At 48.4% G+C, this 13,400-nt stretch overlaps 1 protein-coding gene across 1 annotated transcript in view; it reads left to right on the top strand.

The window, feature by feature from the left end:
* Nucleotides 1–13,400, top strand: part of CYP39A1 (cytochrome P450 family 39 subfamily A member 1) — a 169,369-nt gene that overhangs the window by 18,679 nt on the left and 137,290 nt on the right. Inside the window, exon 2 of the mRNA XM_082249199.1 lies at nt 11,347–11,482. Coding sequence (XP_082105325.1) covers nt 11,347–11,482 — 136 coding nt within the window. The remainder of the gene's footprint in view (nt 1–11,346; nt 11,483–13,400) is intronic.

Below are 13,400 nucleotides of genomic sequence, written 5' to 3'. Positions count from 1 at the left end.
CGGCATTGAGACATTTCCATTTCCTGATCTGTGGACTGGAAAAGATCTCACTGCCTGTGATTAGCCGTGTGCAATTTCGCCTTCCTGGCAGGATTGGGCAGGTGGGATCCCAAACATGCCTGAGCCCATTCCTACTCTATATGCCGCCCCTCCTATCCAGATGTACAGGGGGCTGCACGGGTCTCGGTTGCAATTGCGACCCCCTGTACGCATTCCCTTCATACACCCCTGTGCATGAGCCCTTAAAGTGGTAGTAAAGTTCATTTATTTATGTTTTACCTACAGGTACTATAATAAGGCTGTAGGTCCTGTAAATACAATATCTCACAAAAGTGAGTACACCCCTCACCTGTAAATATTTTATTATATCTTTTCATGTGACAACACTTTGCTGCAATGTAAAGCAGTGAGTGTACAGCTTGTATAGTGTAAAATTGGTGTCCCCTCAAAATAACTCAACACACAGCCATTAATGTTTACACCACTGGCAACAAAAATGAGTACACCCCAAAGTTAAAATGTCCAAATTGGGCCCAAAGTGCCAATTTTTTGTGTGGCCACCATTATTTTCCAGCACTGCCCTAACCCTCTTGGGCATGGAGTTCACCAGAGATTCACAGGTTACCACTGGAGTCCTCTTCCACTCCTCCATGATGACATCACGGAGCTGGTGGATGTTGGAGACCTTGCGCTCCTCCACCTTCTATTTGAGGATGCCCCACAGATGCTCAATAGGGTTTAGGTCTGGAGACGTGCTTGGCCAGTCCATCACCTTTACCCTCAGCTTCTTTAGCAAGGCAGTGGTCATCTTGGAGGTGTGTTTGGGGGTCGTTATCATGTTGGAATACTGCCCTGCGGCCTAGTCTCTGAAGGGAGGAGATCATGCTCTACCTCAGTATGTCACAGTACATGTTGGCATTCATGGTTCCCTCAATAAACTGTAGCTACCCAGTGCCGGCAGCACTCATGCAGCCCCAGACCATGACACTCCCACCACCATGCTTGACTGTAGGCAAGACACACTTGTCTTTGTACTCCTCACCTGGTTGCCGCCACACACGCTTGACACCATCTGAACCAAATAAGTTTATCTTGGTGTCATCAGACCAGAGGACATGGTTCCAGTAATCCATGTTTCTCTTACGTCCTCCGACAGTCGCCGCCCCTTCATATTCATCACCAATGGGTTATGTCCTCTCATCCGTAGGAGTAGCTAGGCAATAGAATATGTTAGTACAAAGACTTTTAACATATCCCACCCCCAGGGGGTGGTCCCCTCAGTACATAACCCTCCACTTCCTGTATCCAACTCAGTTTCATTTGTCTAGCTGTCAGGAGTGGCTGGATGTTTCTGTGCTGGGACACCTTGTCTCAGCTCTCTTTCCTTTCTTTGGATTTTATTTGAGTTTTTTCTCTCTTTCTTGTTAGCTGTTATTTTTATCAGCGTTAGTTAGTTCTTCGGAAGAAGAGGATCATGCGGGCTGCGTCTCGGGCTGACCCCCCTGGTCGCAGGTTGTGGGTCAGTGGTTTCTCAGCCCGCCATCGAGCGTTCAGTCAGGTATCGTTCCTGAGTTATCTGAACGACCCATCCCTGTTCCGTGCAGGGATGCCAGGTGAGGTGGCTACCTCACCGGACGCTGTGCGGTTTCTCAACCCACCTTCTGATGCGTCCTAGATGCGACTCTCCCTGCCTCATGTTCAGCGGTTTGTTCGCCTGTGCGGGTTCCCCACGCCATGTAAGAGGTAAGTGTATGTATGTGGGGACCTGTCTGTCTGGGGGGTGTCAGTCTGGGACTGTGTTACCTTACCCTGTGTTCACAATGTTACTGTCTCCCTATCCCTCGTATTGCATGCTGTGGGCTGCAGGAGGGGGGGTTGTGCTGCACTCTGTGTCAGTTTGTATGTGAACGGCTGTGTGCTGTGGGGCTTGAGTTTCTCATGCTTGGGGCACATTACAGCGCCGCTGCGGTGGTTTAACATGTTTATTCCTTTTGCTGGGCAATTGGTGTGTTTTTATACTTCACCCTCATGGGGTGTGGGAGCGGCGGTTTCGGCGCCAAGCGGCGCCATTTTGGCTGCGATCGCTCCGGCCGCATGTTTTACATGCATGGCGGCCATTTTCTTGTAGCCTCCATAGGCTTTAATAGAGCGCCCTGTATACCAGCACTTTCCTTTCCTTCAGAAGCACCGCAGGCAGCAGCAGCAGCAGCAGCGATCTCCAGGTTCATTTCCCTCTATTCCCTGTGTCCTGCCTTGGTTCATTGTCCCTGTGGGGGTCCCTTGTGTGGGGGGTTTTTGTGTGAAGTGGGCTACGATCGCAGCGCTCTCTTAAAGGGGCGGTCACCCATTTATTTTTCTGCTACAGGGGCATGGATTCTCAGGAAAACAAATTTCCTACAGCCTTAGTGGGAAGCCAGGGGTCTGCACTTTCCCCCCCCGGGGGGGATTTGGCTGCGATGGTGGCTAGCCTTGCGACTCAGGTGCAAAAGCTGGTGGCTGCTCAATCCACAAAAAGGCCCTGGGTGTCAATTTCCTCTGATTCAGAGGGTGATGGTGCTGGGGCTGCTGTGGCTGGGGTCTCCTTATCGGGGTCCCGTTCCTCCCTGGACCTTATCGGGTCAGAGATGGAGGCTGAGGTGGAGGGGGTTGATAATTCTCCCCCTGGCTCGTCTGAAGAGCTTGCACTCATGGATGAATTGGTTGCTTCTATCAAGCAAACACTGCGGTTAGAGGAGGAATCATGTCCTCCAGCTGCCTTTGCGGCTTATGGAACGCAGAAAAGGCGCAAAGCGTCGCAGGTGTACCCCTGCACTGATGATTTCCAAAACGCTGTGAAAGAACAGTGGCGTAATATACGCAAACCATTTGCTGTACCTAGTAGGTTTAAGCTACGCTATCCCTTTACGCCTGCTACTGATGAGCGCTGGTGTATTCCACCGCCGGTGGATCATGCGATAGCGGTTTTGAACAAATCCACTGCGATTCCGGCTGAAGACACCCCGGTGTTCCGGGATGCCACGGACAAGAGAATGGAATCTCTTGCCCGTCACACCTATTCTATTATGGGTTCTATGTTAAAAGCCTTATTTGCTTCTCTTATGGCGGCCCAGACGGTCGCGAGCTGGACGCAGGTGCTTAGGCGGGTCCTGGTGGCTGATTCTGCCCCCCAGGCGACCTTGGATGTGGTGGATCAAATCCACCAGGGTGTCATGTATTTGTGCGCTGCGGACCTGGATATGGTTCCGTTGGCTGCTCGTGTACACAGTGTGGCGGTGTTAAATCGCCGCCTGGTTTGGTGAAGTGTTGGTCTGTGGATCAATCTTCCCGTAAGACTTTGGCCAATCTGCCTTATGATGGTTCTCGCCTTTTTGGCGAATCCTTAGAGGCACTGATTAAGGGAGTCACGGGTGGCAAGAGCACGCTCTTGCCTCACTCCCACAAGCCCAAGGCGGCTCCTGGTAAGAAGCATGCTTCCTTTCGACCCCATCAGGGGTCCTTTCGTGCCTTTCGGTCACACTATAGGGGCAAGCCGTCAAAGGGTCAAGGCTCCCACAAGAAGCCGTGGGCAGGTAAGCAAAAGTCCGGCCAATCCGGTTCTGCGGCCCACAACAGTGCGGCCTGAAGGGGCGCCCTCACCCGAGTCTGGGGTGGGGGGACGCTTGCTCGGTTTCTCTCGGCCATGGCTGTCCCGGGTTCGGGACAGGTGGGTTCAGGAAATCGTTCGCTCTGGCTACAAGATCGAGTTTCTCTCTCGGCCGAAGAGCAGATTTTTTCCCTCAAATCTTTTGTTGTCCCCGGAGCGTTTGCGGGACCTGCGCCTAGCGGTGCAGGACCTGACGGCTCAGGGAGTGGTAGTCCCGGTGCCTCATCGGGACAGATTTCGGGGGTTCTATTCCACTCTGTTCACCGTGCCCAGAAAAGAGGGCAAGGTACGTCCGATTCTGGACTTGAAGGCGCTAAACCGCTTTGTGCGGGTGCGCAAGTTCCGCATGGAATCCCTGCGATCGGTGGTGGCTGCCCTGGTTCCGGGGGAATTCATGGCTTCCATCGACTTGAAGGATGCGTATCTTCACATCCCCATCTTCGAGGGTCACCGGAGGTACCTTCGATTCGCCATAGCGGAGGATCATTACCAATTTGTGGCTTTGCCTTTCGGTCTCGCCTCGGCTCCGAGGGTGTTCACCAAAGTGCTGGCTCCGGTTCTGGCCTTGTTAAGAGCCCAGGGCATATCGGTCCTGGGATATCTGGACGATATTCTGGTTCGGTCTGCGACCAACCAAGGTCTGGTGAAGGATCTGTCCGTCACGTTGCAGACTCTGCAAGAGTTTGGTTGGACGATCAATTTCCCAAAATCAACATTGTGCCCGTCGGTCCGCCTCCCATACCTGGGAATGATTCTGGACTCTGTCCAGGCGAAGGTCTTCCTACCGAACGACAAACTCAGGACTCTTCAGGAGGGAGTCAGGTCCCTCAGGGACAATCAGTTCTCGTCCATTCGGACGTGCATGCGGTGTCTGGGATTGATGGTCTCGGCTTTCGAGGCGATTCCCTTCGCCCAGTTTCACACTCGGGGTCTCCAAGCGGAGATATTGTCCAAGTGGGACGGGCGACCGCACTCTCTGGATCCTCAGGTATCCTTGAGTTCTCAGACCAGAAGGGATCTTCTGTGGTGGCTTCTGTCCCCCTCAGTGTCGGGGGGCAAGTCTTTTCGTCCCTTTTCATGGACGGTGATCACCACGGACGCCAGCCTGTCGGGCTGGGGTGGTGTTCTGGGCGTTCTGTCCGCCCAGGGTGTTTGGTCGACGGAGGAGTCTTCCCTCCCGATCAACATTCTGGAACTGCGAGCGATACTCCTCTGTCTTCGCCGTTGGACGGACAGTCTTCACGGCTGTCCGGTCAGGGTGCAGACGGACAATGCCACGGCGGTGGCTTACGTCAATCACCAAGGGGGCACCAGGAGTGCCCAGGCGGCTCGAGAAGTGGCCGCGATTCTGTCTTGGGCCGAGACGCATGTCCCGGCGATATCAGCAGTTCACATTCCGGATGTCTTCCAGATGTTGTGCGCGAAGTGGGGCCTCCCAGAGGTAGACCTGTTCGCGTCTCGTCTGAACATCAAAGTTCCACGGTTCGTGGCAAGGACGCGCGATCCTTGGGCAGACGCGTCGGACGCGTTGGTTGCCCCGTGGCATCAGTACCGACTGATGTATGCGTTCCCACCGATTCAATTGCTGTCCAGGTTCCTTCGCAGGTTGCACTCGGAACCAACTGCGGTGATTCTTGTGGCACCGGACTGGCCTCGCCGGTCCTGGTACGCAGACCTCGTAAATCTGGCAATCGACGTCCCGTGGCGTCTGCCTCTTCGAGAAGATCTTCTGTCGCAAGGACCGATCTTCCATCCTGCTTTACAGTCGCTGGCTTTGACGGCCTGGCTGTTGAAACCGAGGTCCTGAAGAACAGGGGTCTTTCCCCTGAGGTCATTCCCACCTTGATCAATGCGAGGAATTCTTCCTCGGGGAAGGTTTACTACCGTACTTGGAAGGCGTATTTTGCCTGGTGCGAATCCAGGGGTTTCTCTCCTACCACTTATTCAGTGTCTAGGGTGTTGTCCTTCCTTCAGACGGGTGTTGAACAGCGTTTGGCGCTGGCTACGATCAAGGGTCAGGTGTCCGCTTTGGCCGTTCTGTTTCAACGTCCTGTGGCATCTAACGCTTTGGTTAGCACTTTTGTGCAGGGGGTACGTCATCTGATCCCTCCTAGGAGGGACCCTCTTCCCCCTTGGGACTTGAATCTAGTCCTGTCTGTATTGCAGCGTGCTCCTTTTGACAGGATCAGGGAGCTCTCGCTGTCTTTGTTATCCAAGAAGGTCGCCTTTTTTGGTGGCTATCACCTCGGCTCGTCGAGTGTCGGAGCTGGCAGCCTTGTCCTGCAAATCTCCGTATCTGGTTGTGCATTTGGACAAGGTGGTCCTGCGACCTAACCCTTCTTTTCTTCCAAAAAGGGTTTCGGACTTTCATCTCAATGAGGATATTGTCCTACCTTCGCTCTGCGCGAAGCCTAAGCATCCGACGGAGGTGCTGCTTCACTCCTTGGATGTTGTCCGGGCGATTAGAGTCTACTTAAACTCGACTGAGTCTTTTCGCAAGTCGGATGCCTTGTTTGTTCTTCCGGGAGGTCCTCGGAAGGGCATGGCGGCGTCGGCTTCTACCATCGCCAAATGGATCGGACAGACCATTGAACAGGCCTATGCTTTGAAGGGGAAAGTTCCCCCTGTACCTGTGAAGGCGCACTCTACCAGATCTCTGAGTACGTCTTGGGCCTGTCGTCATGGGGCCTCTGTGGCCCAGGTGTGTAAGGCGGCGACTTGGTCGACCGTACACACTTTCACTAAATTCTACAGAGTAGATGTTCAGGCATCGGCTGATGCTTCCTTTGGCCGCAAGGTTCTTAGTGCGGCAGTTCCCTGGAACCCTTGTTACGGGTTCTTTGACTGTTTGGGACATTTGTTTTTCCCTGGGTTTTCTTGCTCCTGTTGAGCGAGTGTTTTGTTCTTATGCCCAACTGGTTTCCTTCCTTTGGTAAGGTTCCTTTCTCTGATGGGGAGACGGCGTTGCCTTGGGCGCGGCTGCGTTCTTCCCACCCCTCATGTTTACACTGCTTTGGGACATCCCATTGGTGATGAATATGAAGGGGCGGCGACTGTCGGAGGACGTAAGAGAAAACGGAATTTTTGTAAAATCTTACCTGTAAAATTCCTTTCTCTGAGTCCTCCGACAGTCGCCGCCCCCGCCCCTCTTTTGGGGTTTTGATATACTCTCTACTGCTATTCCACTGAAACTGAGTTGGATACAGGAAGTGGAGGGTTATGTACTGAGGGGACCACCCCCTGGGGGGTGGGATATGTTAAAAGTCTTTGTACTAACATATTCTATTGCCTAGCTACTCCTACGGATGAGAGGACATAACCCATTGGTGATGAATATGAAGGGGCGGCGACTGTCGGAGGACTCAGAGAAAGGAATTTTACAGGTAAGATTTTACAAAAATTCCGTTTTTTAGTCTGCTTGTCTTCAACAAACTGTTTTCGGGCTTTCTTGTGCATCATCTTTAGAAGAGGCTTGGACGACAGCCATGCAGACCAATTTGATGCAGTGTGCGGCGTATGGTCTGAGCACTGACAGGCTGTCCCCCACACCCCTTTAACCTCTGCAGCAATGCTGGCAGCACTCCTATGTCTATTTCCCAAAGACACCCTCTGAATATGACGCCAAGCATGTGCACTCAACTCCTTTGGTTGACCATGGCGAGGCCTGTTCTGAGTGGAACCTGTCCTGTTAAACCGCTGTATGGTCTTGACCACCGTGCTGCAGCTCAGTTTCAGGGTCTTGGCAATCTTCTTATAGCCTAGGCCATCTTTATGTAAAAGAAAGGAGGCGCAAACACCTAGTGCATTACCCGTGGTACTGTTTAAAATGATTTATTAAAATGCTGAATGCATACTCACAAACATGAAGAATAAAAATCGTACTGCAAATTCCCGTCACCCATGTGTTGGACCATGTCCTGGAAATTGCGACCGCTAACGCTTTTCGGGAGTCAAGCTCCCTTCCTCAGAGCTGGTCATGCCATAGCAGATTGAAGTTTATATAGAGAGTAGCTCAGTGTTCCTCTTCCCCTCCCATGCCCCTCCCTCCCTTAGGAGTTTGGCCAAATACAGGCCATTTTAGATATATATATATATATATATATATATATATATATATATATATATATATATATATTATATTTTTACTATTGTATATCACATTGTATGTTTTAAGAGATGATCACAGTAGCGAGTAGCATCAGGTTCCCATACCCTTGGAGATGCTGGATATCCTGCACTCCAGTTGATCCAACAAGGAGGCAAAAAAGGAGGGATTGTCCAGTGCATGACAGAACTATTTTAGATGAGCAGTCTCATGTCCATACTCTTATATACACATTCTCTCAAATTAAATAGAATTTCAAGTATACAAGTATATTGCATGGCCGTTTTTAAGTATCATTATTTACATACAGAGGGTAAATAGGGCCACTGACCAACATAGGACCCAATCCTAAACAGATGTGGCCCTTAATTTGGCACCTGAGACAGTGATGTCTTGGGGGACACAACTGTTCTTATGGACAGGGCTGTCCAAGTTTCAACAAGTAATATGAGCAGTGCAGTTTTCAGTTTGACCGTTAGATGGCAGTGCATTTAACCAGGGCTCCAGTCGAACCTGCATACACGTTTCCACGGATACAGACGGGGGCGGGCTTTACACAGAGCTTCCGCCCCGCTCTACAGGTGATGATGCAATACAGGTCCTGGAACGCAGAGCCGATGGCGTGCGTTCCGGGACCAGGAAGCCACGATCCCTCGAGGAAGTCATGGCTTCTGAGGAGCCATGGCGCACTCAATCAGCCACATCAGCCACATTCCGGCTTGTGAGGGCCCTGCAAGTGAGGACACGAGCGGCTAACAGTCGGACACTGCCATCATTTTCATTACAATCGGCTACGAGTAATCACAAAGGAGTTCTGGTAAGTCATACATACACTTCAGGTCCCATCGGAGGGGGCATGTCTGGAGTGTGCACAGACTTGTATAAAAACATGGAACATTTGTCTGTATATTGTCCAGATGTTGTTCCTGGACCACATTCTCAGCCTTGGGGTCCCCTTTGTTTTTACATTTGTTTTGACACGTGCTGGTTGTGGCTATATGTTTTGAAGACAGTCTCCTCTTGAAGTGTAACATGAAACATGAAACATAATATTAGAGGCCATAGAGATATGAGGACTGAGACACAGGCCCATTAAGAGTAGTTTTGTTGACACTGGATGGTCCCGCCCCCTCCTTCCGGGGGGGAGGGAGGGGCATGGGAGGGGAAGAGGTGGAGGAACACTGAGCTACTCTCTATATAAACTTCAATCTGCTATGGCATGACCAGCTCTGAGGAAGGGAGCTTGACTCCCGAAACGCGTTAGCGGTCGCAATTTCCAGGACATGGTCCAACACATGGGTGACGGGAATTTGCATTACGATTTTTATTCTTCATGTTTGTGAGTATGCATTCAGCATTTTAATAAATCATTTTAAACAGTACCACGGGTAATGCACTAGGTGTTTGTGCCTCCTTTTCCTTTCTTTTATGCATCCGTTTGGAGTTCCCTGCCTGAGGAGAGCAGCACGCCAGTCTTCCCCTTCGGAGTGAGCGCTTGGCTGATTATTTGTTTGGCATCTTTATGTAAAGCAACAATTCTTTTTTTCAGATCCTCAGAGTTATTTGCCATGAGGTGCCATGTTGAACTTCCAGTGACCAGTATGAGAGCGTGAGAGCGATGACACCAAACTTAACACACTTGCTCCCCATTCACACCTGAGACCTTGTAACACTAATGAGTCAAATGACATCGGGGTGGGAAAATGGCTGATTGGGCCCAATTTGGACAATTTCACTTAGGGGTGTGCTCCCTTTTATTGCCAGCGGTTTAGACATTAATGGCTGTGTGTTGTGTTATTCTGAGGGGACAGCAAATTTACACTGTTATATAAGCTGTATACTCACTATTTTACATTGTAGCAAAGTGTCATTTCTTCAGTGTTGTCACATGAAAAGATATAATAAAACATTTACAAAAATGTGAGGGGTGTACTCACTTTTGTGGGATACTGTATCTCCTAAACGTGCATTGTTTAGGAGATATTTACTTGTGTAGCAGCCGGTGTTGTCACCGGGGCATATGCTCTGAAGGAACATCATATTTGTGCCATTCCTTTAGAGCTCTGTGCCGTAAACAGTGATTCCTGTGCAGGAGTGACCTCATTGTGGCTCATATGCTCCTTCTAAAGTGAGTTCCTCATTTCTGGTGTCAGAGGGGGGAATAGTACCACATTGTTGGTGTCAGTGAGAGGAATAGTGCCTTATATCAGTGGAAGGAATAGTGCCCTAAGGGCCAGTTAAAGCCAAACAAAGAGCCGAATCCAGCACTCGTGCCGCAGTTTGAAGACCCCCTGGTCTAGAAGTTCCCTGCACTTTTTTGTATGTTTTTCTGGAGGCATTCAAAAATGACTGCATCTCCAATATCCCCTCAGACAAAGAGCACATTTTGCAATTACTAAGTCTAATATAAGGGTATCTACACAATGGTAAGTGGTAAGTGCTCCTATTGACAGTTCTTTCATGGTTTGGATCTGAAAGTCTATAAGTGAATTGGCTGCAACTTATGATGATGCTATACATATTGGTTTACACTATATATTAAAAAAAAAAAACCAAAAAAAAAAAACGTAATCTGTTTGAAAGACCTGATTGTCATGAATTCCCCTGTCATGGGATTTATCTTCTCCTTTTGACTTCCGGTTGTGGTTCTTTTTCCCTCACTTTTTCAGCTTTAACAAGATCATTTTAGGTGTGTAATAAAAATGTTCTCATGAAAGTTTGGAACACGTATGTAGAAATGACTGATCCCAAAACATTGTTGTCATGAACCTTGGAACGCGGAAGTGTTCCTCCTTGAAATCTGTTACACAGTGGGGGGGTCTTCTGCCCTGTCTTAAGGCTCCAGACGGCTCCATTGTTCTGTGTTTGGCTATTGTGTACATTGATTGCCCCCCGGGGGGCTTCTGTCTCATTACACATAACAGTCCTTCTAATCAAGCTATCGGACCAATCCCACCACTGCCACCAATGTAACGAGACCCTTGCTCGCTCGCTCGCTCGCTTCCGCTCTCCCGACACTCCTCTGCTACTAGTGAGCCAGCTTGCAGATCGCAACGTCTGATGGTTCGCTCATCCAAGGCTCCGGGATCCGAACTACAGCTATGTGCCGTTCGAAATCCATTAGAACAAACACCAGGCAGGCTGTATGTAAGTTCAAACAGGAAGACCTTTATTGGAAGTACACAACACACTTTTATACAGAATTTGGAACATCCTGACCCCAACAACCGCTTTCCTATTGGTCAATTGTAAAGTACATGTAGTCCTCCTTCAGGTCCTCCTTAGCCATGCAAATGAGGACTTGAAAATGAGTCGGCAGGGTCTCGTTATAATTGCTTTGTCAGCTAGTAGAATAGCCCTTCATAAAGATACAAGAGTAGACCACTCATGGGCATGTATCAGTCATTGCAAGGAGAACAAACACTTCAAGCTGCTAATCAAATTTTTATCAAGAAAATGTTCAGGTAGTAGATGCAGAGGAAGCATATTGCTTAGTTCATGCAGTCTGATATAATGGTACGCTGTTAGGTACATTTATTTATGATCAATCAATAAGCGTATCACACATTTCATGAATCATCTCCACAATGTCTTTCAGCATGGACCAGTCTTTACTATATTGGCTGCAGGCAACAGACTGACCTTTGTCAGTGGAGATGAAGGAGTGTCTGCCTTCTTCAAATCCAAGCAATTGAACTTTCCACAGGCTGTACAGAAACCTGTCCAGCACACAGGTAAACCCCGACAAAGCTTAACCGCCTACACATTCTTTATACCTTTTTGTGTTATACCATCCTTTTCCAGAGAACAATCTAGGTGCATAAAACAAAAGGTGTGCAAAGCCTTGGGGCCTGTCATGAAGGGCATCAGTGTGACAACAGTTTTAGATGCTTCATTAAGAATTCACTGACAGATGCATTGAACTGCACTGGACCTCAATCGGTTTTGCATTCCTAAAAAATGGAAAATGTTCCTCTTCTCAGATGAGGGTAAGGCCCTTTTTGGCTTCTGCGCCCATTGAGGTAACGGGCCTCTCTACGCCTCCTCAAGCATTCTACACCCATCCTTTACCAACCCCCCCCCCCTTTTTTCCCCCACCTACTCCTCTCCCACCCCCTTATCCTGTTTCGATCATTATATACTGTATACCCTGTACTTGCATAGTACAGGGGACAAAACTTTCTGTATCCTCAGCATTCATACAGCAGTAGGATCTAGCATGGTGAGGGTTTGCCAATATGCTTATGTTACAGGAAGTCTTTTAGATTGCCCATACTGTAGTTGTATCTCCTTGATTGGTTCTCTATGCACTTTATGTTGTATACACTGTATGCTATGTTTTTGAATGTTACAATGTAAACTTGGCTGTCTACTGTATACTCCATTTTTCTTAATGAATGTTGGATGATGGATAGATAAGAATGGACAAAAAAAAAATGCAAACCTGTATCATGCCATCAAAAGTACAGTCAGGTCCATAAATATTGGGACACAATTCTAATCTTTTTGGCTATATACACCACCACAATGGATTTTAAATGAAACAAACAAGATGTGCTTTAATTTGAGGGTATTAAAATCCAAATCAGGTCAACAGTGTAGGAATTACAACAGTTTGTATATGTGCCTCCCACTTTGTAAGAGACCAAAAGTAGTGGGACAGATTAACAATCATAAATCAAACTTTCACTTTTTAACCACTTAAGCCCCAGCCCTATTTCGGACCCCTTTTGTTTACAAGTTAAAATCAGTATTTTTTCCTAGAAAACTACTTAGAACCCCCCCAAACATTATATATATATATATATATATATATATATATATATATATATATATATATATATATATAATATATATATATATATAATTTTTAGCAAAGACTCTGGAGAATAAAATGTCGGTCATTGCAATATTTTTTGTCACGCGGTATTTGCTCAGCGGTCTTTAAAACGCCATTTTTTTAAAAAAATGTAGAAAAATCAAATTTCACTGCATTTAAAAAATACTAAACAGTAAAGTTAGCCCATTTGTTTTGTATATCGTGAAAGATGATGTCACGCCGAGTAAATAGATACCCAACATGTTATGGTTTAAAATTGCGCACACCCGTGGAATGGCGACAAACTACGGTCAATAGAAATCTCAAAAGGGGACGCTTTAAAATTTTTTAACGGTTACCAGTCTAGAGTTAAAGTGTAGCTCTTTTTATAAAAATTATTGCTCACGCTCTGGCAATCGCGGCGATACCTCACATTTTGAACAGCGATTTCATTCGCGGCTCGACTTCCGTCTACGTTTTCTTTCTGTATTCAAAAACGGCATTTTTGAATACAGTCGTTTTTTTAAATCTGCCGCCTTTTGCAGTAGAATAACCCGGAAGTGACGTCATGGATGCCGCCTCCAGGTTACGTCATCGGAGACCCGATTGAAGCCACTTCGGCTTAGATCGGGACTCCATCCAGCCGGCGGACGCGCCGGCTGTGTGCTCAGGTTTCCCGGTGGGACGGGAGGCCTGGGCAAAGTCACGGAAGGCGACGGGAGGGGGTCGTCCCCTCCCGCTCACCCGGGTAACGATCGAGCGGCTCCCGAGCCGCATCGGTCATTACCGACGGAAAGCCGACCATCGGCTGTAAACCACGGTACCAGGATGAT

The sequence above is a fragment of the Pelophylax lessonae genome, assembly GCF_965119305.1.
Source record: "Pelophylax lessonae genome assembly, chromosome: 3".
NCBI classification, from domain to species: Eukaryota; Metazoa; Chordata; class Amphibia; order Anura; family Ranidae; genus Pelophylax; species Pelophylax lessonae.
This window is presented reverse-complemented; position numbering and strand designations above follow the sequence as displayed.